Source organism: Cololabis saira, chromosome 21 (assembly GCF_033807715.1).
Source record: "Cololabis saira isolate AMF1-May2022 chromosome 21, fColSai1.1, whole genome shotgun sequence".
NCBI lineage: Eukaryota > Metazoa > Chordata > Actinopteri > Beloniformes > Belonidae > Cololabis > Cololabis saira.
In genome coordinates this window covers 15,738,556-15,763,756 of record NC_084607.1, presented here as the reverse complement: position 1 = coordinate 15,763,756, position 25,201 = coordinate 15,738,556, and the positions used below count along the sequence as shown (strand labels likewise).

The 25,201-nt window shown below is 39.3% G+C and overlaps 2 protein-coding genes across 2 annotated transcripts; one reads left to right on the top strand and one right to left on the bottom strand.

Moving 5' to 3' along the window:
• The first annotated feature begins 464 nt into the window (after window positions 1-464).
• On the top strand, window positions 465-9,892 carry LOC133421424 (cytohesin-2-like). Its single transcript, XM_061711014.1, has 13 exons — window positions 465-513; window positions 1,334-1,416; window positions 1,537-1,616; window positions 2,556-2,622; window positions 4,054-4,172; window positions 5,543-5,623; window positions 5,736-5,848; window positions 6,115-6,263; window positions 7,304-7,415; window positions 8,002-8,078; window positions 8,164-8,235; window positions 8,400-8,548; window positions 8,903-9,892. Exons 1-13 carry the CDS (start codon window positions 474-476, stop codon window positions 8,982-8,984), a joined length of 1,224 nt encoding a protein of 407 aa, XP_061566998.1. The 5' UTR covers window positions 465-473; the 3' UTR covers window positions 8,985-9,892.
• A 2,265-nt stretch (window positions 9,893-12,157) lies between these two features.
• Window positions 12,158-24,284, bottom strand: fam83fa (family with sequence similarity 83 member Fa). Its single transcript, XM_061711013.1, has 5 exons — window positions 23,749-24,284; window positions 18,357-18,524; window positions 16,611-16,732; window positions 13,927-14,708; window positions 12,158-13,416 (listed from the first exon to the last, which is right to left on the bottom strand). The coding sequence occupies exons 1-5, from the start codon at window positions 24,223-24,225 to the stop codon at window positions 13,367-13,369; spliced, it is 1,599 nt and encodes a 532-aa protein (XP_061566997.1). The 5' UTR covers window positions 24,226-24,284; the 3' UTR covers window positions 12,158-13,366.
• Window positions 24,285-25,201: the final 917 nt, after the last annotated feature.

Sequence of the window (25,201 nt, the reverse complement as noted above, 5' to 3'; positions counted from 1 at the left end):
AGTTTCAGGCCAAACTGGCACGTGGCAGCAAATCAGAAAATGCACCAATGAGAAAGAAATGTGATGAGTGAGATCCTAAGACTGTGCTACAAACATAGCCACAAAAACCTAGACTGAGTAAAGGACAAATCTTGTTTTACAGAGTTTGGGAAAAAAAGTAATAAAGTAAGAAAACATGAATAAAACCGACTTTTGTGTTGTAGATAGTAGAATAGTTGCAGCACCGATATTTGTCATATCAGTTATATTCTCTTACATGTACGAGTTGTGTATTATGAAGAAGATCTCTATTACATTTCAGTGTTTTGCTGACCATTAGCGGTGCTGTGAGTGTTGCTGCATGTGAGTGAACTTGAGTTCCTTCAGAGTCACAGTCGTGTGTCAGAATGGCAGCGACAGCCTTCTTTTCCCCTCCTCTATGACACTCAGGTTGTTTCCTGTACAGCTGTCAGTCGCTCTGCACCATCAACAACATGGCCGTGAGCAGAAAAGACAGCTTTCTGTGGGGGAGAGGTACGTTCGTCAATCCTTTACGCTTTATAGTTAGGTTGTCATAAACAACTAAAACACAAAGTTGTCCTGAGGTCTTTATGGAAAGTCTAAGTGGCAGTAGTTTTTCCACCTGCCACCGCTGCTGCTGATGTTGACTGTCTTTTGTATTGAATTGTATTTCAGTGAAAATTTACTGTACAGGACTGTCTCAGAAAATTTGAATATTGTGATTTTCTGTAATGCAATTACAAAAACAAAAATGTCATACATTCTGGATTCATTACAAATCACCTGAAATATTGCAAGCCTTTTATTATTTTAATATTGCTGATCATGGCTTACAGTTTAAGAAAACTCAAATATCCTATTTGATTTGTAATGATTTGTAATGAATCCAGAATGTATGACATTTTTGTTTTTTTAATTGCATTACAGAAAATAAAGAACTTTATCACAATATTCAAATTTTCTGAGACAGTCCTGTATAAGTGTTTAATTCTTTTTCACATTGTGTACTATTTGAGACCTGAGATAATGTCTTTGACCACCAATTTTGAATGTTGGTTATTTTTTAAATGTTTCCATTCAAATTCATCCACAAATGTATTATACTTTAGTGGCGGCAGCGCATCTTAGTTCAATCTGAGTCATTAAAGAAGAGGAAGTAAAGAGGCTATTTTTAAGCCACATTCATTGACCACTTCTCTAACCAGTTGATGCTGAAGCATTCACAAACTTCTCACAAGTGTAGGTGTAAGCTAGAATTTTAACATCCACAGCGGTGCATATGAACCAGAACTATAAATGTCACATCCGCTGATGTTTTTCTGTCACCTCACAGCTCCACCGCGTTTCACTTCAGCTGAGGTGAATCGGGATGGTAAAGCAAAGACTCAGGAGTTTGAGTTGCTGGACGACATTCAGGTACTGCAATGAATTTATCCCACCAAGGTCTGTTATTCAAACTGTTTCCTTGGATCTGCAGCTTCCTGTGATGTAATAAAAAACCTTGGTCTCTCGCTAACGTCACCATCCTCTCCCTAGTCCCCCTTGCAGAAGCTGAGGCTGGAGATAAATCAACATAATGTCATGCCAGACATCCACAATCCTCAAACTACACAGGAGTGAGTGTGAGGGCATTTTTTACATTCAGCTCACCAGTGATTCAGCTCAGCCTCTTGTTTGTATCTGAGTGACGTAGATACAGCTCAGCCTCCCACACCACACACAATGGTCATTTGACAAAATTATGCAATCGGCTTTATTCAGATATTTGTTTGACTCCATCAAATATGAAACAACTGATGCCTCTGCAGTTTGAAATATCTACAAGACTACATGAAAAAACTTCTGGCCTTTTGTTTCTGCATAAATTGCTTTACTTGCAGTCGTGGTACGCAGACTCTTGGGTGCAGATTTATTTCAGCTGTTTTCATTAACTTTTAGCTCATAATTAGTAGCTTAAGTTAACAGTGAGTATATCAGTGAATAGTCAGTTGATTTATTTTCTGATCTTTCACTGTTACAATCACAGAAATGTAAAAGAATGGGCTTTTGTGGGCGTTTGCGCGTGTCTTCTTGACCACGCATATGGATTTCCTGCCACTTCTGTTGCTGCAAGTTGCAATGCTACATTTGGGTGATCAATTACCGGCATGTCAGCCACAGCTTGTCACTGTCTGGCGCTAAACCTCAACAGCCCCCCAACCCACCCAAATCCCCCCCTTTCACACCCCAACCACCCACCTGCATTGATCGTAGAGGACAAAACAAGTTAGTTTTAGTACCTCTATGACTGACTTTCTGACTAGCTTTTAACTATTTTGATGTTCATTTACCACTGAGTTATCTTTTACAAAACAAAACTTAAATCAGATCCAGACATCAGTACACACCTTTACAAAAAAGTAAAAAACACTAACTTACGCTAACTTATGAAACACTTAAAATGTCAAAGTATTATAAAAGTAAGTAGGTTGCTTAATAAGGCAACATTTAGTAATTGCAATCCTGTACTTCTCCTTCTATATTATAATAATGTGTGTTTTTGTCTTTTATTGCAGCAAAACTGTCACGAGGAGCAGGAGGTTCCTACGAGGAAAAAAGAAGTTCAACATGGACCCCAACATGGTGAGTCTACTGTATGTTACTGTAATCGTACACATAAACACCTCCTTTGTGGTGACGTGAAACACTAATGACGGCTGTCGCCAGCACCCTGATGCAGGAGAAAATTAACTTTGACACCTGATTTGGTCGCTGGTTTTCCACTTTATTTCACTAACAGTTTCAATGTTTTGCCTTTTGCGTGTGGGTTTTAGGGATCAAAATACTACTCTTCTATTATTACCTTTAATTTCACAGGTACTTGTTCACACAGCTGCTAAAGGTGTTATATTTTTGTTGCAATCATTCTGGGGGGAAAAAATCCTTACCAAGACCTGATGTTTGCCTTCATAAGGAGAGTGAAAACAATGTGACCATGTATGAGCCTAACCACGGAGTCAATGTAGGGAAGAGGTGTGGAGAAAAGGAAGGGGGGGGGGGGTCAAAACAAAACAATGGACTTGAAGATTCTTGCTGATTTTCAAACAGATAATTCAAATTTGAAAATGAAGATATATATAAACTTGACCAAGTAGTCAATCTCACCCCAAAAAGTTTTTTGTGAACATAAACCAACTATTACAACAGCATTGTTGTTCCTTTATAAAATTATATTTCAGTTGTTTTTATGCCAAAGATTATCCATCACATCCGGCAGAATGGGCCAAACTCAAGGGGAAGGAGAGTAACCTTACTCACATGGGTCTTCACGTGTGAGGGCTCTACAGTACATCCATGGAGACGTTTCTAGGTAGTTCATCGGTAACTTTCAAGATATTATTAGTTTAATCTCATCTGGATTACACTGTCAACAACAGAATGAGAGCACAGATGACTCCATGCAGCGGATGTGGATTTCATGTGTGTGTGTTAGACGCTTAGAAGTGCAGACTTTGCACACGCACAGCGCATAAGTAGAAGACGAGCTTTAGCGAGAAAACCCACATCCTGTTCCGTGAAGTGGTGCAGAGGTGTAACTGTACCACAGCAGCCTCTCTCCGGGTTCCTGGTTAGCCCAGGCCCTCGGCCTCATGCTGCTCGGCACTCGGGCCTAAGAACGAGTGGCCGGATGTAAAGTCTCAAGACTTCATCATGCTGAGGGTCTTTTAAGTGAAACTGAATTGAACAAACGCTTTGCAGCAGTACATGCTCAGAATCAAGGGTCATATTTGAAGAAATGGGTCTGAGCACCTTCTCAGATGGATATCATCCTTGTCATCTTATGAGTCTCTAAATGTCAATTATGACTCAAAAGGGGAAGAACAAGAATTAGAATTACAGACGTAAGCTGTGGCCAACATTTCACATGAAAAACAGAGTTTAACTTCGAAGCTGGACCACATATTCAAGCTGTAAATCAAAATCTGCAGATATAAACTTTTACGTGACAAAATGATTCTAGTTTCCAAATACTATTCATGTAACTCTAACCCACCATCACCCCTTTTGCTGCAGGGCATCAATTACCTGGTCGAAAATGGCCTCATTGAATGGCAAGCAGAGTCAGTGGCAGCGTTTCTTTACAAGGAGGAGGGACTGAATAAGAGCGCCATCGGAAACTTCTTGGGCGAAAGGTACAGTATGCTGGAATGACGTGCGGCTGGATGAGATTCGAAGACAAGTCAAACAGAAAGTAAATACACTTTTACTCAGGCTCAGTGAATTCAATCAGGATGAGTCTCAAACTGAGGTTAATCGCTGCTACTGCCATGGTTACCATGGTTACTAGCCTGCGAGAAGATGACAGGCTGAAGCACAGCAAAGAAGGATGAAAGCGGCCTGACAGCAGTATCTGTTCCAGTTTTAGGACAGGTTCACCTTCCTGTCAAGGCTTACAAGTTCTGCTTTAGTAAAATATTCATGTCTCTTGTGTCTTCAGAGGTTGAGTAATAAAAATGTTTAAAAAGTCTTCCATCTGAATGGGTTAATGCAAACTATTAGACGGCTTATAAATAGAAGTTAACCTGAATTCAACCAAGATTATATTTTCTTTAAGAAAACATCCCTGTAAACTCTCTTAATAACAGTCACTCTGAAATCCCATGAAGGGAACGCCAGGGGTCATGTAGCGTCACGTACAGACCCAGCACCAGCTTTAATGTCACTTTGATCAGGAGAAAACAAAACTGTCAGCAAATTATATGATAAGCTCAATTCATTTTTACCATTTTGACTTTTTGAAGTGTCATAAGTTAATCAGAACTAGTTTAATGATCAATATACAGCGTACAATAAAACTGCGTCAAGATAGTCCTGAAAAAAATGAATGTGGTTTTTAAAGGAGCTGTATGTAAGAGCAATAATAAAACTAATCATAAAATGACCCCGATATGTCAACAGACAATTAAAAATCATGTTCATTTCAAATACTTATGTCACTGACAACAGCACTCAAGCCAGGATATTCCAGTTTAAAAAGAGGAGTTGCAGCCCTCAACTGATGTTTATGTTGTCATTTTTTGTTTTGGCCTGAAGCTCCACCCTCCACCTATCTCCCAATCACAAAGTCAGTATTGTTTCTGAAGCTCCACCCTCCACCTATCTCCCAATCACCAAGTCAGTATTGTTTTGGCATCCGGGTTGCCAGCTCGGCTCTAATTATCGCAGCCATGGCAGCCTACGTTCCTGCTGCATTCTGCAGCCTACCTGGCAACCTCTGGTCGGGGGGAGGAGGGGGAGGGTACACGCCGCTCAACAACATTTTGAAAGTGACTGCAGTACCAGTTTTGGCCATTTCTTACAGACGGCTCCTTTAAACATTTATTGAAACTACTTATTAAAGGCAAATAACTATTCAGGGGGGAGGAAAAAATAATTTTGCACATCCAAGTCCTACCTTCCTGTCACATCAAACTTTGTCAGCGATCCCTCTCTTTGGTATTTCTCTGCAGTGTTTTTCTTCTTTTTAATGACCTAATGGTCCATTTTTGCAATTGCGACACAGGGAGGAAATGCATCTGGAGGTGCTGAAAGCGTTTGTGGATCTACATGAGTTCTACGACCTGAATCTGGTGCAGGCTTTGAGGTTGGTGAAAAAGCATGAAATGTTTCAGTCTTGCATCTTATTACCAGAAACTTCTTGTCTTTGATGGTTTGTGATTGTATTTAATTTTCTTCATATCACTGATATTTCTCAGGCAGTTTCTGTGGAGCTTCCGCCTCCCAGGAGAAGCTCAGAAGATTGACAGGATGATGGAGGCGTTTGCAGCTCGGTACTGTGAATGTAACCCGAGAGTCTTTCAATCAACAGGTAAAGGGCTATTTCAGTCTTTTTGTGCGCTCCAATTAAGAAGTGTTTCTACAAAGCCCAAATGATAGATTACTGTGATATGAAAGCTGCAGAAATGTCTCGTCTATCCTTTTCTGACCAGAGCAAACCTAAAAGCTCCAAATAAATGTTTTTTGCTCTGACAGAATTGACAGAAATCTTATCTTTTTAATGGGTGCACTCATACAACTGAGCCAGTGATAACAATGCTCAGCCAAGAGAAAACTATGCTGTGGTTTCTGTGACAGACACCTGCTACATCCTGTCTTTTTCCATCATCATGCTGAACACGAGTCTCCACAATCCCAACGTGAAAGACAAACCGAGTCTGCAGCGGTTTGTTTCCATGAACAGAGGCATAAACCACGGCGAGGACTTGCCAACTGAACTGCTCACGGTCAGCTGGCTTTTCTTCTTGTTCATCAGTATGACTACTTACGTGACAAAACAAATCTGTGAAAGTGAGAATGATAATATTGTAAATTACTAATTGTAAATGCAGAGCACAGAAGTTAGAATATTTTTCCAAAATAAAGGCACCGAAGATGCTTTGCACTAAATTTTGAATAACAAAATAAAAAAATAAATAAAATAAAATAAAAAAAAAAAACATCTCATATCTCAAACAAAACAAAAGATGACTAAGGTTCACCTATCTCTCATATTGCTAGTATTTATCTTTAATGTTTTTACTCTTCATGAAGAGGGGGACTGATTGTTTCTTGCTTAATTTTTCCTGTGAGTGCATCAGCAACAGTTTTGTCCAAAGACATGAACAAATTGGAAAACTGCTAGACTAAATATGTGGGAATCCCAGTTTCAGCTCTCAAAATGTCAAGAGGTGATGTGAAGACTCTGTGAGAGAAGTGTGTGAACGCTGGTGAGGATTACAAGCAAGCACTGATCTTCAGTTATCTGCAGAAGTGCTGCAAGACTGCACTATGTGTTGTATACTGAACCAAACGAGCAACAAGACCATTAGGACTTTAGCAGAGTATCAAAAGAAGGGTATAAAAGGTTATAACATGCTTTGCTTTGTAAGAGCGCACTGAGCTGCAGCACATATCCAACTGCACAAAAAGGTTTCACAAGCTGAAATATGTCCCTGAAAACTACAGTATTCCTGAAGATGTAAAGTGAATGTTTAGTTACAAATAAGTTGCAGAAACAGCAGACAAAAGTATATTCATGTAGGTGAACATGAAACAATATTTAGCAGGATCTTCAAATGTTCACTATCCAAGTGTGCCACTAAATGTCTGGAAAGGATTGTTGCCGTCACAGGAAATAAATAACCGTTTTGATAATGAAGCGCATTTGTGATTTTGTGAAAGATTTTTATTCAAATATTGTAATTCTACTTTAATTCAGCATCAAGGACAACAAGAATTTTGAGATCGAGTCAGACGTATTCTTACATCTTCAAATATCTTTCAGAAATTGTACGCAAGCATCCGCAGTGAGCCGTTCAAGATCCCACAGGATGATGGGAATGACCTCACGCTGACGTTTTTTAATCCGGACCGAGAGGGTTGGCTACTAAAAATGGGTGAGATGATGATTTAAACACCATACGGCAAAGATTAAGTTGATTGGAGTTGATTTCCCAGAACCTTGTCTTTTATTTACCGTATTTTCTGGACTATAAGCCGCTACTTTTTTCATAGGTTTTCCACCATGCAGCTTATACAAAGGTGCGGCTATTCTGTGGATTTTTCTTCCACCGCTCGTGGCGCTCTAACCGGAATTAGAATCAAAACTAAGACAAAATAAATGCAAAGAAGAATACGCTACTTCTTCTTTAGCAGATAGAAGTAGGTAGAATGATATTTCAAACAGATAAATAGATAAATAAATACTGGTTATTTTCTCTTGGTACAAACATGTACATCATTTACAGTTCAAAATCCTTCTGTACATGTAGTAAATATCTAATCTAACAACATAAATATCTGCGGCTTGAATATCTTTTTTTTTTTTTAAATAGAGCGGATGCGGCTTGTATGCAGGTGCGGCTTGTATATCTTTTTTTAAATTATTTTTAAAAAATAGAGCGGATGCGGCTTATATGCAGGTGCAGCTTATAGTCCAGAAAATACGGTATTTGTTTATTTATTTTCTAATTCTCGTTGAAGGTGGTCGGATTAAAACCTGGAAAAGAAGGTGGTTTATTTTGACAGACAGCTGCCTGTATTACTTTAAATACACCACGGTAAGTTTATTCCTCTCTGCTGTTTTACAACCACGGAGATGTCAGACATGCCCAGACTGTCACTGACATGTGTCTCGTCCTCCAGGATAAAGATCCAATTGGGATCATTCCTCTGGAAAATCTTTGTATCAGGGAGATGCAAGACTCACACAAACTGGTAGAGTATCATTCAGTTTGGTATGAAGGAGCATCTATCTTTCACAAACATGATATCTGCTGCTACAGGCTCTAATGATGAGCCAAACAGCAGCAAAACCTGTTCAAAACAGTGAGTCCAAGGGCTTTTGTGACACACGTGTGTGTGCCTTTGTGTTCCAACAGCACTGTTTGGAGTTATACAGCCCCAAAGGACAGAAGATCAAGGCCTGCAAGACAGAAAACAAAGGAAGAGTGGTTCAGGGTCAGCACCAGTCTTATAAGCTCAGTGCAGCCAGCGCGGAAGAGCGGGACGACTGGATTAACGCGGTCAGGTGAGAGGCACGCCGAACATGCGTCACGCCTCGACTTCGAAAAACATGCACACAGGGAGTTCAAGTAATCAGCCATGGCTGAAGTATCTGTCACCTTGAATCAACATCGGCAGTTTGATTTGGTTTTACAGGAAAGTCACACAGGTACCTAGCAACAGCAAGATACAATATGGGAAGAATAACTAGCCGTTTTCAGGATGAGACTTCAAGGTGTTCAGAGTTCTGAGAAATCCTTCAGTCTCGAGCAAAACAATTCACTGACGACCAAGCGTGGTGTACAAAGAGGCACAAAAGAAAACTGTCTGTTTTAAACTGAATTGTAATGTTTTTTTGTTTTATTTTTATTTTTTTTAGAGCAAGCATCACCAAGGACCCTTTTTATGACTTGGTGTCTCTACGCAAGAGGAAAGTCATCAACAACACCTCCTCTTACTGAAATGTCCCTGGATCCTCGATGTCTTATAAAGAATCATGAATTTTAGAGTCAAGACAAAAAAACACACACACGCACACTACTGCCACTACTGTTAATGCAAATTTCCTCTTTTACATTATAAGTTACAAGAGAAAAATTAACTATTTGTGGCTTGGATTTTATTGGTTTCGAATGACTTCTGCAAAGTGCATGCACTACTGCTCAGACTGCAGGGACTGATGGTTCCTACTGACATACATCTCCTGCAGAGTTGAGAAGAGGGAGGTTACAGGTTGTTGGCTAGTTAGAGTCATGACCTATTTTCTACTGAACTGCAAACTCGGGGCGGAGCAGACTGAAAAGCTGGTCAAAACAGGAACGAAGGTGATGGTGATGATAGATAAAAGCGAGACAAAGACACAGAAAAAGACCGAAGGAAGATGAAAAGCGAACGCAAAAAAATATAAAATGACCAAAAAGAGGCAGACACAAAGAAACTGCATGTAGACAAAAATACAAACAATGAAAGAACGCCTTCTTCAGAGTCTAAAGTTTTACATTTCACAGCGTCGTAACATATCCTGTGCTCCTTAGAAAGTCCTCATATTGGCGCTAGAGGCTCCATCATTCTTAAAGTTTATCTGTACCAACCCTTCCCCCCACCCCCTTGTCTTTTTTTTTGGTGTTATTGTAATGTTTCTTTTTTTTGATTATGTGAAATTTGGTGTTGTTAACCTTTTTTTTTATTTATTGTCCCTGTATTCATTTTGAAAAATAAAAATTATAAATAATAAAAAAAAGAAAGTCCTAAAATTGGGAAAACACGACTTCAGATGTAAATGACTTGACATATCACACTGTCAATATATATTTCCCAAAAACTACACGTGGTGGAAAAAAAAGTAAGCAAAACCTTTGTGTTACTATATATATATATATATAGAGAGAGAGAGAGAGAGAGAGAGAGAGAGAGAGAGAGAGAGAGAGAGAGAGAGAGAGAGAGAGAGAGAGAGAGAGAGAGAGAGAGAGAGAGAGAGAGAGAGAGAGAGAGAGAGAGTAAAGTAGCAGCCAGGTGCTGCTAATCAGATGCGCTTGATCATCAGGAAGTGTGAGCGCCTCTCGTCTTTAAAAAAGCAGAAGTTTGAGCATTTTCACATTCACATTTGAATATTTAATGGTGTTCATTTCAGTCTGTGATGTAAAAATTAAACTGCCCACTGAGTGGATCAGTTGCAGAAAAATAAGTAGTGCTTACTCAGTGTCTTTCATCCATCTAAATGTTAAAGAAAAAAAACTTTATTGCTGGTAAATAGTTGTAAATACATTTCAAAAGCTTGACAATGTCATAAATGTGTTGTATTTTTTAATTTATGAATTGTTGAAATTGTACTTATATATATTCTGTTCTGTATGTATAATTTAATGACTTAATGATGCAATTCTCAAAGTACTTGTACAATAAACTTTTTTTTTTTCAATTCTCAAAGTCCATTTTGCTGTTTTCCAGCAGATGGTGGTATATCCTCACTCCACGTCTGGCTGATCAGGAACTCACACTAGTTACATACATGGTTATGTATATTACTGTATGTCTTAATTTATTTAATTATTTTGAGGAAAGCATATTATTTCCGGAATTTTGAGAGGAAGTAAGAAGTCATGAGAAATGGTCTTATCTTATCATTTTCACTCGTTAGATTTATTAGATTGACAGTAGTGCATGTGTAGAAGATTTTCCTGTGTGTGTGTGTGTGTGTTTTCCTTGGAAGATACACCCACAACACTTTTTTTTTTCACATTGATTCACCCAAAAAAACAATAACTTGTTTTGATAGATCATCTTCTTGGTCACCTTTTCCTATAGATTCTGCATCTAAAATAAAAATGAACGGTCATCTCAAGTCCAAGTCCAGCCCAAGTCCATTTCCTTTCTCCAGTTTTATCCTTTTTGGTTATTTATAACTTTGTTAAATGTAATCAACATCTGGGGATTGATCTAATCTTGCAAACAGGGATTAACATCTACTGGCATTAAATAATCAGATTGACAGTAGTGCATGTGTAGAAGTTTTTCTTCCAGTGTGTGTGTGGTTTGCTTGCAAGATACACCGACAACATTTTTATGGGTGTACCTTCCAAGGAAAGCACACACACAAACACACACACAGATCAGTAATCTCTCCGGGTTACCGCAGTTTAATTAACAACACCTCACTTTGCACCGCTGATTATGGGTCAAGTGTAGATAAGGTCATTCTTGATTTCTCCCACTCAAATGTTCTGGCTTCAATAAAGCGACCACCAGTGGAGGCATGTGAGACCACTAGCTCAGTTCATAAATTATTTCACTTTTAATTGCCACTAAAACTGTTTCCTCTTCTGCTGTAGCAGCTTTGGAGATATTCCCATCAGCAGCAGGTTACGTGTCATCAAAGCACAACAAACTGCTGTATCTTAAACCGTGTTTCAGTCAGCTGTGAATGAAATATGTATTTTCCATTACACAAAGTCAATAAACTACTCTTCAAGAAAGAAGCAAAGTGAGCACGAATCTTGTTTAACCCATTATTTCCTGACATCAACTGGTCCGGAGTCACCTCAGATGAGAATTATTCTTTGGCATCTGACTTTCATTGTAAATACAATGCACTGTTAAAGGAGTAATAATAATAAAATGACTAATAATCAAGAAAACGGGAGATGTTATGAACAGAACTGTTATGTCTAAAGTAACATAATTTCATTCAGCCAGATTTTCAGTGACATCACAGATCAGAGATGTATCATTCAGCCTCCTCATCTTCAACTCCAACCAACTTCACATCATGCTGCATTTACTGGACTTAAAAAAGTGGTAAAAGCAAAACCGCACAACAAAACTTCAGTTTTGAAAACCTGGAGTAACCTGGAATGACTGATTCCTCCCTGTAAAACCAACTGCCACAAACAAAACTGTAAGATGTGGCTGAAATGGGAGCTTTTGTATTTTTATCTCAGTGGTAATTTGACCAAAAGTTTAAAAGACCTCAGAGAGTTTACTTGGCAAAAAAAGGGTTACGTTTTCTTTGCTGAACATAGATGGATAGATACGATAGATACAAAGAAATATAAAAAAGAAAGTAATAATTTTCAACATTTGTGATCATTTGATTATGTCAGGGAGTTTTAACCATCTCTAGTACACACAAAAACAGTTCATGTTTAATGTCTCAATTTATTAAAAAAAGCTGTCTCAATTACCCGTGATGCAAATCAACTTCTAAAAAGTTGATAATCTCCCCCCCCTTTTTTTTGAAATTCAAAACTTCTAAAGCAAAATTGCATGAATACATACATAAATTGCATGGATAACATTTTGCTTTGTCTGGACTTTCACATTTTAACAACAATGCCATCAATATCGGATCCTTTCCTTGAATTTCATTCTGAAAAGCCGTTTTTCTAAGTTTTTGTTACAATTTTCAAAACACATTTCCAGTTTCCTCCATTATTCAGGCCATCCGTTAATGGATAAATGTCTCCTTTTGTGTCCCTCTATTGGACAGCAACACGATGACCCTCAGCTTCTTCCATAAGACAACAAAGCGGCAAAACCCACCAAAGAATTTCTACAGTACATTTATCCAAACCTTATTTGCAATCCGCTGCAAATGAGATTTTGTATTTTATTCACAGACTAGAGGATCTAAATGTGTCACATTTACAGATACAAAGAATTAGAATTGCCTTCATAATAATAAGAACCTCTCTATTAAATTGTCTTAAAAAAGCTCTGTACCTCTTTTTTAAACCAACTTTCACCTTGCCTGAGGTTCAATGACACAGTCCAATTTTTATTCAATTAGAGCTGAAAGATTCGGATTATTTGTATCTTAACTGACTTTTCAAGGTTTCACATTTCATTTTATTTTATGCCAGTTTCAACCGGATGAAAAAGACAGTCCTTGTGCATTATTCACAGCCTGTAATACACACTCTTACTTTGTTACCTAAGAGTCCAGGGTAAGGCGACACCGCGACTTATCACTTGCCCTGTCCCCATAGCAACAGCGTAACTAACAGGTGTGATGTAATACACTACCTATGCACTATCTAGGTTCAACCATCCAAGTGTGAAATATAGAAACAACACTTGATTACGGCATAATTTAATAGAAAAAAAGTAGAAAAATATGGAATAGTGAAAAATGGCAGTGACATCTCCCGGTGTCAGCAGTAATTGGCTTCAACGTTCAGACTTCCTGGTCTTCAGTGGTGACCTTTCTCTGCATGACAGCCCATAGACACACACTGTAATTGGCTGATGAAGTGGCATCACCAGGTTACATTTCGCCGATACTGTGACTCATCTGTTGCAGTGTGTTTAACAGCAGGATCATCTATATGGCAGGCTGTTTTTCATATTATGACTGGATGCAGTTCTTCTTATGGTGCCGTCGCCGGCCTTTTAATCCTGTTCAAACACAAAGAAAGGAAGGGAATTATTAAAACATAGACTCTTTTATCTTCATTTAGACCTACAATGCTTCCCTATTATATTCATATACTTCACAGTCGTATTAATCTTCTCACATAACCCATGGTAAGAAATAAGTCAAGGGTATTTCCAGTCATTTCAAACTTCCCCTGAGACATTTTCTGGTTTTTAACCATCATGTGAGTTTGAATGTAGATTTAGATTGTTCTAAATATTTCCCAAAGCATCATGTTTGTAAAGATGTCATTCATTTGAACAAAGATTAAATGTATTTTAACTTGTATTTAAAACTTCTGCTTAAATTTGTGGTTACTATGCTTTGGTAATAAACGTTGAATCTTTGGGTGATTTTTATCACTTTGTAAAAAAATATGCAATTTGATTACTTTCATTTTTGGTAGAAAGTAATCTATTATTGAAGAAAATATCTATTATGATGATAAAAACGTATAAGTAAAAGAACTTGTAAGTGAAATATTCACGCACCGTCTTCGTCGCCTGCGTTGATGGCCTGCAGAGACACGCTCCTCTGAAGGAGCTTTGGAGGCTTCTTCATTTTGGATTTCAGTGGTGCTGGTTTGTCATTGACCTCAAACAAGTCCTCCTCCTCTGACACTGCGATGCCATTGGTCTCTGGTGTTTTACAGGTGGGGGCAGGGCTCTGTGGAGAAACCACACCTTCTTCTATAGTCTCTGTATTTTGATTTGATTCCCTTCTTTTTAAGAAATTTCTGAAGGAGCTGCGATGTTTTTTTGGACCGGCCGCCAGGTTCTTTTTGTCATCATCTTCCTCTGCAGGTGAACTTGGACTCGGTGAGGAGACCTGGTCCATCTTTTCCTTGCTCTCTGTTTTGGTATGAGCCAAGCCTTGCAAGCCATTCCTTTGGTTAAGCCCGGCCGTCACCACCGAGTTCTTCTGAGTCGACAGGTCTTGAAGGGAACCTGTCAAACCTATGCTATTCCCAAATACCAAGGAGTACTTGGGATTGTGGTACTTATGTGCAGGTACCTTCAGGTCAGTTTGTCTAGAGTCCTCGACTGACACCTGGAAGCGTGATGTGGAGACAGGTAAAGGCCGGATGTGCTCAACTTTTGGCTTCATGATGGGTGTTGGAAGAGGCGGCTTTGTGATGTTGAACTCCCCGTAGAGATCCACGTGTTCAGACACAGCGTACAGCTCCCTAAAGTCATTGTCAAAGTAGTCCACAATTTGTCCAGACATTACAGTAATCGTGTTTCTGTCCATCCGAGATGAACACCAGGTGAAGCTGCAAGACAGAAGGTTTTATTTTATACTTTTTTTGTGCAAAATAAATCTGGACCTGGTAAAAACATGCTGTATTTTAGCATTTGTGATGATAAATTCATCCCATCAGCTTGGCGACATATCACATAATCACTTACAAAATGCTTCTAGAGCTTTGGGCTGTATCCAAGAGTTTCTTCTGCAGCTCATACAGAAACGCTTCATGTTAACACTTTAGTTTTCTTTAATCCTATAATTGTATTGCCATTTTAACGAGTTTCAATTAGTTCGTCATCATGGGGGCAAAAAAAGCCGCTTGATACAGCTGCTAAGGATGAAGTAATTAACCTTTAAACCCAAAAGGTTTATCATGCACTTAACATGGACTAGGACTAGTAGACATAAATTGTCAGGAAAAAAAAAAAAAAAACCTACTGAGAATAAGTTTTTGTGTTATCAGAACATTTTTGTCTGTCTTACTTTTATGCAAAGAAGCTCCGTCTTGACTGATTGTATCATTTTTCAAAGCTTTGAATAATTGTTCACATGTGTGAGGAGGTTTGGGTTTAACAGAAAGACACTGGCAACAAAACTTGCTAGAAAAGACGTTGATAGTCTCTAGATCTCACGAGCTAGGATCAAATCCACAACTTGGTCACAACTGTATTGGATCTGGTGTCTGCTCCTGCATCTGTTTGCGTCTCTGCTGCTCTCTGTTCTCACCTTTGCAAAGAACTTCAAAGTTAATATATGCCCAAACAAACGAAAGGGTCAGACTTTATGCCACCACATAAACTGTTTATGTGCTTCTCTGTTCTCATAACAGAATATGTTGTTCTTCTCTCCAGAAAGACAGTGTAAAGCAAGAAAGTTGAGGATAAAAAGTGTGTGTGTGCGTGTGTGCGTGTGTGCGTGCGTGCGTGCGTGCATGCATAGGTCATGAAGAGGAACTGAAAAACTTGGTCTTCGTAGAATATATTGTGTAAGAAGTTGCTAAAGGGGTGTAAAATCTAAATCTAGCTACCCGGCTGCAAAAGGGTGCTGACTATCGAGCAGCATTCCTGTATAAAAAATTAATTTACATGCAGAGTTGGATGAATCTTTTTTATCAGGATTTCATGAAGGGTCATATCCTTGCAAAATAGAAAACTTCTCTGGCATATATCAAGAATTCTTGATGGATTTAAGCTCTTGAATCTGTGGCATCACCCTCCCTAAAAGACTCACTTTCAAAATTTGAGCTGACAAATCCTGGCCATGAATCTTGGCACGTGCCTGTGCCGTCACAGAAGAAAAAATGACTTTTCTATTCTGTATATTCAGGTAGTCAGCCAGAGTTTTGGGAGGTAAATAACAAAGCTGAGTCTGTTCCTGACGATGGGTTCCCACTATTCTTCCAGGTTTTAATAAGGTGTTGGAAGGTTCCTCTTCCAGTGTTAGTAGTTTTAACTATCCTCTTAGTCACTCTGTTTATCTAGATCAACAATTTGACAATTTTGAAAGAGGGAAATATTTTTTCCCAGGAGAGCAGAATGCATTCCCAGAAATGGATGTTTGGGAAACGAGAAGCAGCTCACTGCATTGGTTAAGGGGGAAATCACTTATTGCCAGCTGAAACACATCAATCGCTGCAGTACTTTTCCATCAGGAGGTTCTTACTTCATTTGCTTTCTTAAATTTACACTAGGTGGGGACACTTTAATTTCCTGACAGTGTTACAGTTTTCACTGACCTCATTTTAAAGGGACACACATGTTCACTTCTGGTCCCGATGGGTCAATATTGATTCTCTTTCTACAAGTATATGGAGTTCAAATTTAAGGTATTTTATCATTTTGAAATGTCTTGGGGATTCTCCCATTCAGTCAAAAACAAACAAAGAAAATGGCAAACATGACTGTATGCACCAATGCTTGATATTCACCTGTAGGACCCGAACATGACCTTCTCTCCGTCCACCAGCATGTATTTGGAGCACAAAGACCCAGGCAGCTTTCCATATGACAGGGCGAGCCCCGCACCTCTCACTGACCGCACACGCAGGTTCTGCAAAGAAACACCCGCTTAATTACACATTTCAGGTGGCTTGGCATCACACAGGTAATCCTCAACGATCAAACAACCAATGCATGACGTTGTTGATTTACTGATGGGCCTGTTAACATGAGTTGTCGCACTTATGAGTCCCAGGTTTTTTCCAACCTCTTTTAGCAAGGTGTGTTTACTTAAAGGGACGAGAGACAAAAAAAACTAAGCAGCAAGCAGACGTAAAAAACACAGGGTGGACAAATTTGGAGGAGGCTTTCCTTTGCTGTCAGCGCCACAGAGGAGGTGATACATCAAATTCCTCCCTCTGGATCTGTTCTCAGGACCCATGAATGCCCATTTGTGAGAAGTAAGAGTAACAGAGCCCTGCGCTCTGAAAAAGCCTTTCACGGTGTATCAACTGACACTGCCGTGGGCAGTTATTCCAGTGCTCCAGTTAAACTACACTGTAAAACTGTGCATACAGCAGATAAGGCTGGGTATTGTGTCCCAGTGAAGATAGTATGACAGTGTGGCTCATTGTAGGTAGTGCTGTTCACTCATATCTGCATCAGCACTAACTATCATTTCTCAGGCTCTGCAGCACAGAGAAAAAAAGGCTTAAAAGTTATTTCAGGAAAGAATTAACCAGGTGGTTCTCTGATAAATATAAAATTTAAACCATTTTGTGGCATTTAGAACCATTTACAAAAAGGTTATAGGTGGAAAGGAAATCAATTGTGGTCAAACTTGAACAATCAAATTGGAGAAATGATGACACAGCATTACAGCATATCAGGATATGAGCTGCATAAACCTGTTTGACAGTAAAAAAAAAACCTGAGGCTTGCCACCGTCAAACTCAATAAACACTGATAATAGGAGGCTGTAAACGCCACCGTTGCGGCTTCTGTCATTACTATCTGCAGTGTCTACCTCCTCTTTTCACACTGCAGAATCATTAGCTCTAAATTGGTTTTAAACTAGGCCAGAGGACAGGCGTGTTGCCCGAGAGCATGTCACGAGTGTGAAAAGTGCAAATGCATGAGTGAGAGGTAGTAACTTGGTCACAAAAAGGCCACGTCAGTACAGTCAAACAGTCTGCATGTGTTTCTGCCTCAAAGTCAAATACAAGTTTTAAATGTATTTATTGAAATCAGCACTTTAAGATTCATGTAATTGTTCTGCTGATTTCAGACCAAGATAAAGAAAGTCATTAATTATAATAGTTTTGAAAAAATTACAAGTATTTTTGGCATCCAGAACATGATTTACAGTCACACAGGTTGTGTGCGTAACAAGTTAAATCTGTGAGAGCTCATTGTGTTATGAAGGCAGTGAAGACAGCAGCAGTGGGAACCTGAACTAACTGTGGATGAGACTAAGTGGGAAGTTCTGTCATTTTTTATTTTATTTTTTTGTGATCTGACTTCCCTGACCTGGAACTTATCTACTTAAAAAACATCCTGATCTAACAGGTAATGTTTTCAACTGGATCAGACATCTGGGAGATGTTTTAATTCGTAATTATGACTGCAATCATTGTTACATCCATGTTCCTCTGTTTGGAGCTCTGTTATTAGTGAGCCTCCTCCTCCTCCTGACACCGCTCTGTTGTGACGTGTTCGTCGAGCTCTCTGCTCACCCGTAGGTGCATCGCATTAATCTGCAGCCGAGAACACATGTCCAGGAAGTGGGGAACTCCTCTGGCCTCCAGCAGAACGTAGACCGCTACCCCGCGCCGTGACGAGGCATCCAGCAGGTCCTGGAGGATCTGCAGGTCTGTCAGGAGGTCCATGACGATGGCCACTGTCTGGGAAAACATTCAAGCTGCTCAGTACACTTACTCAGCTACACAATTGGAAGAGCTACCTAGATTGGAAAAGTCACAACAGCAACTTCTTTCCTATGGTGTGTACAGCTAAAAAAAACATTACAGACTTTTTGGAAAAAGAAGGAAGCCCCCACTTTTAATCATTGGCTCAATGAAATGAAAAAATGCGTTGCATCTTGAAAAAATAAGATTCTCTCTGAATAAGAGAGTCACAGTCTAAGATTTGGCTGCCCCTTGTCCATTACGTAGCTAAGCAAACAACTAATAGTAGACACGTTATAAAGACCTCCAATGTATGTATATGTGTGTGGATATGTATCTATGTATATAAGTGTGTATATATATGTATATGTAAGTATACATACTGTATATGTATGTGTAGGTGCGTGTATGTACATGTATATATATATATATATATTTTTTCCTTGCTACCTGTATTATTATATTGCACGTGATGAGCAGAAGGGAGGGAGGGAGAGTGGGTCGGTATGACTAGGGTTTTTTTTTCTTCTTCATTTTCTATCCTGATGTTTGTATTGTTTATTATGTCTCTTTGCTTTACTCTTCACAAACGAAAATGTACACTGCATTTATGTCCTAGATATTCAATAAATTATGTTTGACACAAACAATAGTATGAGTTATTGTTATGACCTAAATTCTAAGAAGATAATTTCCTTGAGCGGTTGATGATCTGGGAGAACTTGTTTTCCGAGGTGATTAGAAAAACTTCCTCAAAACAGTTTGGTCAAAATCCAGTAAGTTATGATTCACAAATGCCACTTCATATAAACAAAAACTGCACTGCAGGATGTGGCACGATACAAAAAACAAACCACACACAAGCAGTATTCTGGTATGTTCATCTTCTCTGAGCTTGTTATTCAAATATGTGCTGAATGTTATTTTTTTACAAAGACGATGACTGCTTGCAGTCAGGTAGTTAGGTGTTTTACAGCCACGGTTTGTGGTTTTATGTTCACTTTTTATGTTGCAATTTAAAATGATCATGCAAGTCTCCTTTTATTTCTTTATTGGAGCTACTTTGAGTGCGTTTCCACAGTCCAGCTAAGTTTAAATGTCATAAACGGTGAAGTGCGCAGCATGAAGTGGCCTGATATGACCAACAAATGAATATTTACCACTGAACTAATTAATTTAATGTGGAACAATCAACAAAGAATAAGGAAGATCATAAAAACTAGTCAATCTTTTATCTGAGAGAGAGTCATGGACAAACAAAGTCTGACTAATATCCCACAAACAACTAGGCTATTCATGTTGTGAATACACACGCTGAGTCAGCTGCAGTTCAAGTTGGAATAAGTCAGGTTTTAGGTGGTTTTTCTTGCAAATTTATCCAAAGAACTCGACATGCAAGGCTAAACGCAGTGGACATGTAAACTGCTAAAATCATCATCCATTTGGATCAAGACATTTTAGAGGAGTTCACAGAATTCACTTCAGATTAATGAATCGCAATGAATGCTTGATACTTTCTGCAAAAGGAGATTTATTTCACAAGCTTAGGTCTGAATTTGCTCTTTCAAGTCAACACTACCTGAGTGAGATCACTGTTCTCAAAAAAGCCATAAAAACATGACTACAGCTCCGCTGCAACTGTGACATCACATTTTGTTCCTGAATCACCAAGTGCTTTTAAACCTTTTTCTTTCAGCTGTAGCTTAAGAATAAATAAATCAGCCACTGTCATGAATGTCCTATTATTGGAAGCGTGGAAATGGGTCCGAAGTTCTGAGTAGGGGTTGTAATCGTTGGCTGGTTTTGTGTGGGCTTGAGGCTTTTCTCTCGATCTTGATTTGTGATGTAATGGAAATACTTTTATATGTGACTTGTTCAGAACAAGTACAGACACCTCAGCGCTCAGATGTGGTCTCATATAATCGAATACAAATTATTCTTCCTCATGGAAACCGCATGCTTTAATCTTATTAGATCCAAATGAGTGTCATTTTTACTCTCAGTGGTTCCAGAATAACCTCATCTTCATGGCAGAACTTTTGATTCGTTTTTTTTTTTCCAATTGAAAGACTGGGTGTAAACTTAAATGATATTTTCTGCAGATATTTTTCTCCTGAGTGAATTTCAAGCAGTAAATGAACAACTGTTTGCCAGGAAGCTCATTTCACTATAACATAAATAACGTAGACATCCTTATGTGGCATAATCCTCCTCCTCTGTGAGGCACCGATGGATTTGGAGGAATGGAGTCCAGCAGGCTTTGAGGAGTTAATGACTGACTGAAACAACACATGATCGGTTCATTAAGTTGTCAGACTCCAGCATGTGCTTCTCTAATTACATATTAAACAGTAAAGTTTATATAACGTTTGGATTGAGGTTCCTCTGAAGTTTGCCTAGACTGCAGCTTCTGCTTCTTCTCGTTCACAAAACCCCGGGCAAGCCTTCTCCTCTTCTGCTTCAGCGTGCACATCTGGGACCTCGAGCAATCCAGCCAAGCCGCGGAAATCTCGGAGTGGGTTAGGGAAAACTGGGAAGGAGTGCCTGCAAAGTACCAGCACAAGCCCGGGCTGTGAGATTTTGTGGGGGTGGCTCGATCTTTCTGTGGCAAGTCCTGATGTGAAACTGACATTTACAACGCAACTCTCCATTTGCACGACTGATGACTCAGCATGTAAAAACTTGCACATGATTCTGCCTTTTACGTGGGCTTAATTACTGCTACCTGCTCAGTTAACCCTTCCCTGTTCTATGTCTTACTTTTGAATGTTCTGTATGTGTCATAACTGAATCCGTGAAGACACATTTAAAGGATAATTTGAAAAGTAATTAGAAAAACGGCTCTGGTTGACGTGTATAGTTTTCTTTTCATATTTCATAAGAAAATATGGTCCAGGTCTGATAAGCTCCAATTCAAAAGCATTAAGATTACACATGACTAAACAATCATGATGATGAGTCAAACGTTGCATGATTCACCAGCTGTCGTGGGTGATGGACTTTGAACAACTTTACATGCGACAAGAGAGCCATCCGACACATCTGTCAAGGTTGAGAAGAAAATGTACGGTATGCATTTTATAAAGAAGGTTATGTCTTGTTTTTGATGTTTCTTCAAATCTGTCATTTAGTTTTGAAAGAAAAGAAAACACAGCAGGGCATAGACTGTACATCTTCTGTCAAGGTTTTCTGTTTTTCTTGGCCTCACTTCAACTGTCCAACATCTCTCGGAGAGTTTGGATCGATGGTTTCTGGGTCATCCTGCTGAAATAAGCTGAACAAGCTCGCAACATTCACTGCAGTTTGAAAGAAGGGACAAAGATCATTTCAGCTTTCGCTCCTGTTTCTAATTCCACCTGAAGATGGAAACACTGTAGAATACTAACTTGTTGAAACCTGCCAAAAACATGTTCTCAGCTGGGTCTTACTTTAAATCACAACATAAACTAAGAAGATCTCCAACACGCTCACACAACCTGTTCTATAGCAGAATGTGAAACAGGCATGAAAGGCAAAAGATTTGCCTTTTTTTTTAATGTCACTCAAAATTACTTTCAAATTGATGTATTTCAGCAGAAGTTTCTTTCAAAACTGCACTATGATTTCTCACTATGACCCACTTCTTATGTTTAAAGAAGATTCCTATCACATACCAGGCGGGAGAAGGCTTATTTTGAGAAAAGCTGTGACGTTCTCATGACTGAGTAGTTTCTACAGAACGAGTTGAAGAGCAAACAAGAGAAAACAAAAGTAAAAAACAGAGGTGTAGAAAATGTTGAGTTATAAAAACAGACAAACTCCAGTCTCATGATCTGACAATCATCTCCAAGGTTTAAGATTAAAATTATAAATTGGAAAATGCAATTAACGTAATTGGGCGCGTGCATTTTTGCACCTTCCTTTGCTATAAAAGAATAAAAAGACCATTTAAACGGACCAAAAAAAAAAGACTAAAGCGCTGCTAGCTATTAAAGATGACATTTTATGAAAGTTTTACAAAATCCTCTGAGATTAAGACGCTTCACATTATTTCAAAGGTTCTCTTAAATGTAGTGAATTATAATCAAAACTTTTAAGCACTGAAATCATATTTCTTTTCAGTTTATAACTACTAAGTGTAGGTTTATTTACAGGTTTTTGAAATGATCACAGGATATGGTTGTGTTGGCGTGAAACTTTGTTTTAAACTCATTATCTTTATCTTTTACTCAGCACAGTGGGTGCTTTGTCTGAAAACTGGGGAGAAACATTCAGAACAGGCCCATCGAGAGCTGTGACGTATGATGGACAATAATGAAAAAAATGCAATTTTTTTTTTTTCTAGATGTTGTTTTCCATCACTTTTTTCTTTAATTTTAGTAGAATAAAAAAATAGTTGCTCATAGCTCTTTGTTTAATCATAACTGACAAATTATCTGACCCAAAGTGTCTATACTGACATCACAATCAGTCTGCCTTTGATCATCTAACTTCAGACAGATGTCAGTCTCTCCTGCACATAAATAAAAGAAAATAGCCCTGAGCTACAGCTGTCATGTAGGCTCACTGGCATAATTCATGAAGACGGGGCACGTTGAGGTAATTGCTCTCAGACTGAGGAGATGACGCTTTCAGAGTCACATGATTCCCGCAGCCAACCATTTCAAATATTTCAAAGTTATTTCTCCAGCTCCAGGCCAAGTCTGTCAGGGACTCCTGGAGCTCAGACGTTAGAAGTTTACATTTAAACCTCGGAGGGTTTGTTAATCCAATTATTTTACCGAAATAATCTTAATCTGCAGAGTTGATTGGATCCTTGATGTAATAAACGAACCACATCTATTATCTTTTAGTTATTCAAAAACTTTTTAAAATCCCTTTAGAAGTTTTTAAATGTGAATAATTTGGAGGTTTTTCCTACGTTTTATAAAGTACGGTACTTGTGACTCTCTGAAATAAGACGAAATTTAACCGTTTTCTCTCCATATGCAGTAAATGAGGCTAAACATTAAGATAAATGATTGCTGGTTGCAGTTCTGACTCCTTTTCAGCTCTTAAACTTTAGTTTTTATGTTTGTCAAAGTTTTTACTTTTGACATTATTTTACAATCAAATATAATGTAGCCTAAATGCAGTGCAGAAACGTGAGAGTATGATGACAAATTCAACTGTAAAGGCTGATTTAACGCAGAACCATAATTCAGGCTTAAAGTTCTCTTTACTTCTCTAAATGAACATTTACCTTGTGAGATCCCTGGATGAGTTTCCTCACCACCTCCTTGATGTGAGGCCCGGGCTCCTTGGGCGGGTGGGTGTACACGGACACCCGGGTCACCCCCTTGTACACGCCGCTGGTCCCCGGCCAGCCGATGTCCAGAGACGGCACCTCGGTGTCGGACATCTGCGGCCAGTAGGTGGAGTGGACCCCGGAGTCGGCGCTGCTGGACGCTTCTTTGGGCTTCTCCTGCTCCCCGGACTCCGGGTCACTGTCCGTGTCGTACTCGAGGAACGTTTTTCGGATGAGCTGGACCTCCCGGGCGCAGAGGAAGTCCCTGGTGTTGTCCTCCTTCAGGCGCATCTTGAAGGCTCCGTCTCCGTGGCGCATCAGCTGCTCCAGGGCCGCGCGCTGCTCCTCGCTGTAGTAGAACTCCGGCCGGGACTCCGGGATCTTCTCGTTCACATGCTCGCTGTCCATGCAGATGAGCTGAGACTCCGCCATGGCCGAACAAAGCTCCGCTACTGTCTCTCCTGCCTCTCACCTGCCTCACCTGCCTCACCTCCCGGTGCAGACAGGTGTGGGAGGAGTTCAGGTGAGTGGAGGGAGGGCTGGGCCAAATAAAGTGCACCACATTGTTATAGGACTGTCCTACAGAGAACCTTCAGAATAAAATTTAGGAATAGTTGCACTCGAGGAAACCATATCCATCCATCCATCCATCCATCCATCCATCCATCCATCCATCCATCCATCCATCCATCCATCCATCCATCCATCCATCCATCCAGGCCAGCTGACAGTCTTGCCTGGGCCCCGTACAAAATAATCTAAGATGGGCCCCCCTGCGCCCGGTTCTCTTCTTCTCCCTCTTCCTCTCCTCTCCCTCTCCTCTTCAGGTTTTTATACAAGCTAATGGACGTTAACATTAGAGCTAGCCAGTTATAGGTTAAGTTAAAAGGTTGGTAAACGTTGGCTGCGTTGTTTCTTACCTTGCTCTACGCTGACTTAATTCCAGCTTCACCGTCACCACCTTTTTAAAAATATTTGTGTAGAGAATCTCTCAGGCCTCTATTTTCTTCTTTTCTTCTTCTCTTTTCTCTTCTTTTCTGAGCACCGGACTTGTACTGACCGGACATTTTGACCATTCTAATGGTTGAATTAAATGATAACATCAAATTTTGATCAGCGGCCAAATCATTTTTGTGTTGGGGGTTCTTGACCACTATTTCAAGGACAATTAGGAAGAAAACAAATAACAAGCTTTTATGTAACTCAAATACTACATATTTTTCCTACAAATAGGCATATTTTGAAACATTTTGAAAAATGATTCCATAATTTAATGAGAATAAAAAAATTAATTAAAAAAATTAATGAGGGCCCAGTTCTGGGCCCCCCCTACCCTGGGCCCGGGACAACAGACCCGTTTGTCCCCTCCTATCGGCGGGCGTGCATCCATAGATCCATTTTCTATACC

Bases quoted from the DNA above. Each gene is read 5' to 3' on its own strand.
- LOC133421424 (XM_061711014.1), top strand. From the start codon at position 474: ATGGCCGTGAGCAGAAAAGACAGCTTTCTGTGGGGGAGAG. The intron at 1,417-1,536 runs GTACTGCAATGA...TCCTCTCCCTAG, and splicing joins AGTTGCTGGACGACATTCAG to TCCCCCTTGCAGAAGCTGAG. The intron at 7,416-8,001 runs GTGAGATGATGA...TTCTCGTTGAAG, and splicing joins GGGTTGGCTACTAAAAATGG to GTGGTCGGATTAAAACCTGG.
- fam83fa (XM_061711013.1), bottom strand. From the start codon at position 24,225: ATGGCGGAGTCTCAGCTCATCTGCATGGACAGCGAGCATGTGAACGAG. The intron at 14,709-16,610 runs GTGAATATCAAG...TCTGTCTTGCAG, and splicing joins GTCATGTTCGGGTCCTACAG to CTTCACCTGGTGTTCATCTC. The intron at 13,417-13,926 runs GTGCGTGAATAT...GTGTTTGAACAG, and splicing joins CAACGCAGGCGACGAAGACG to GATTAAAAGGCCGGCGACGG.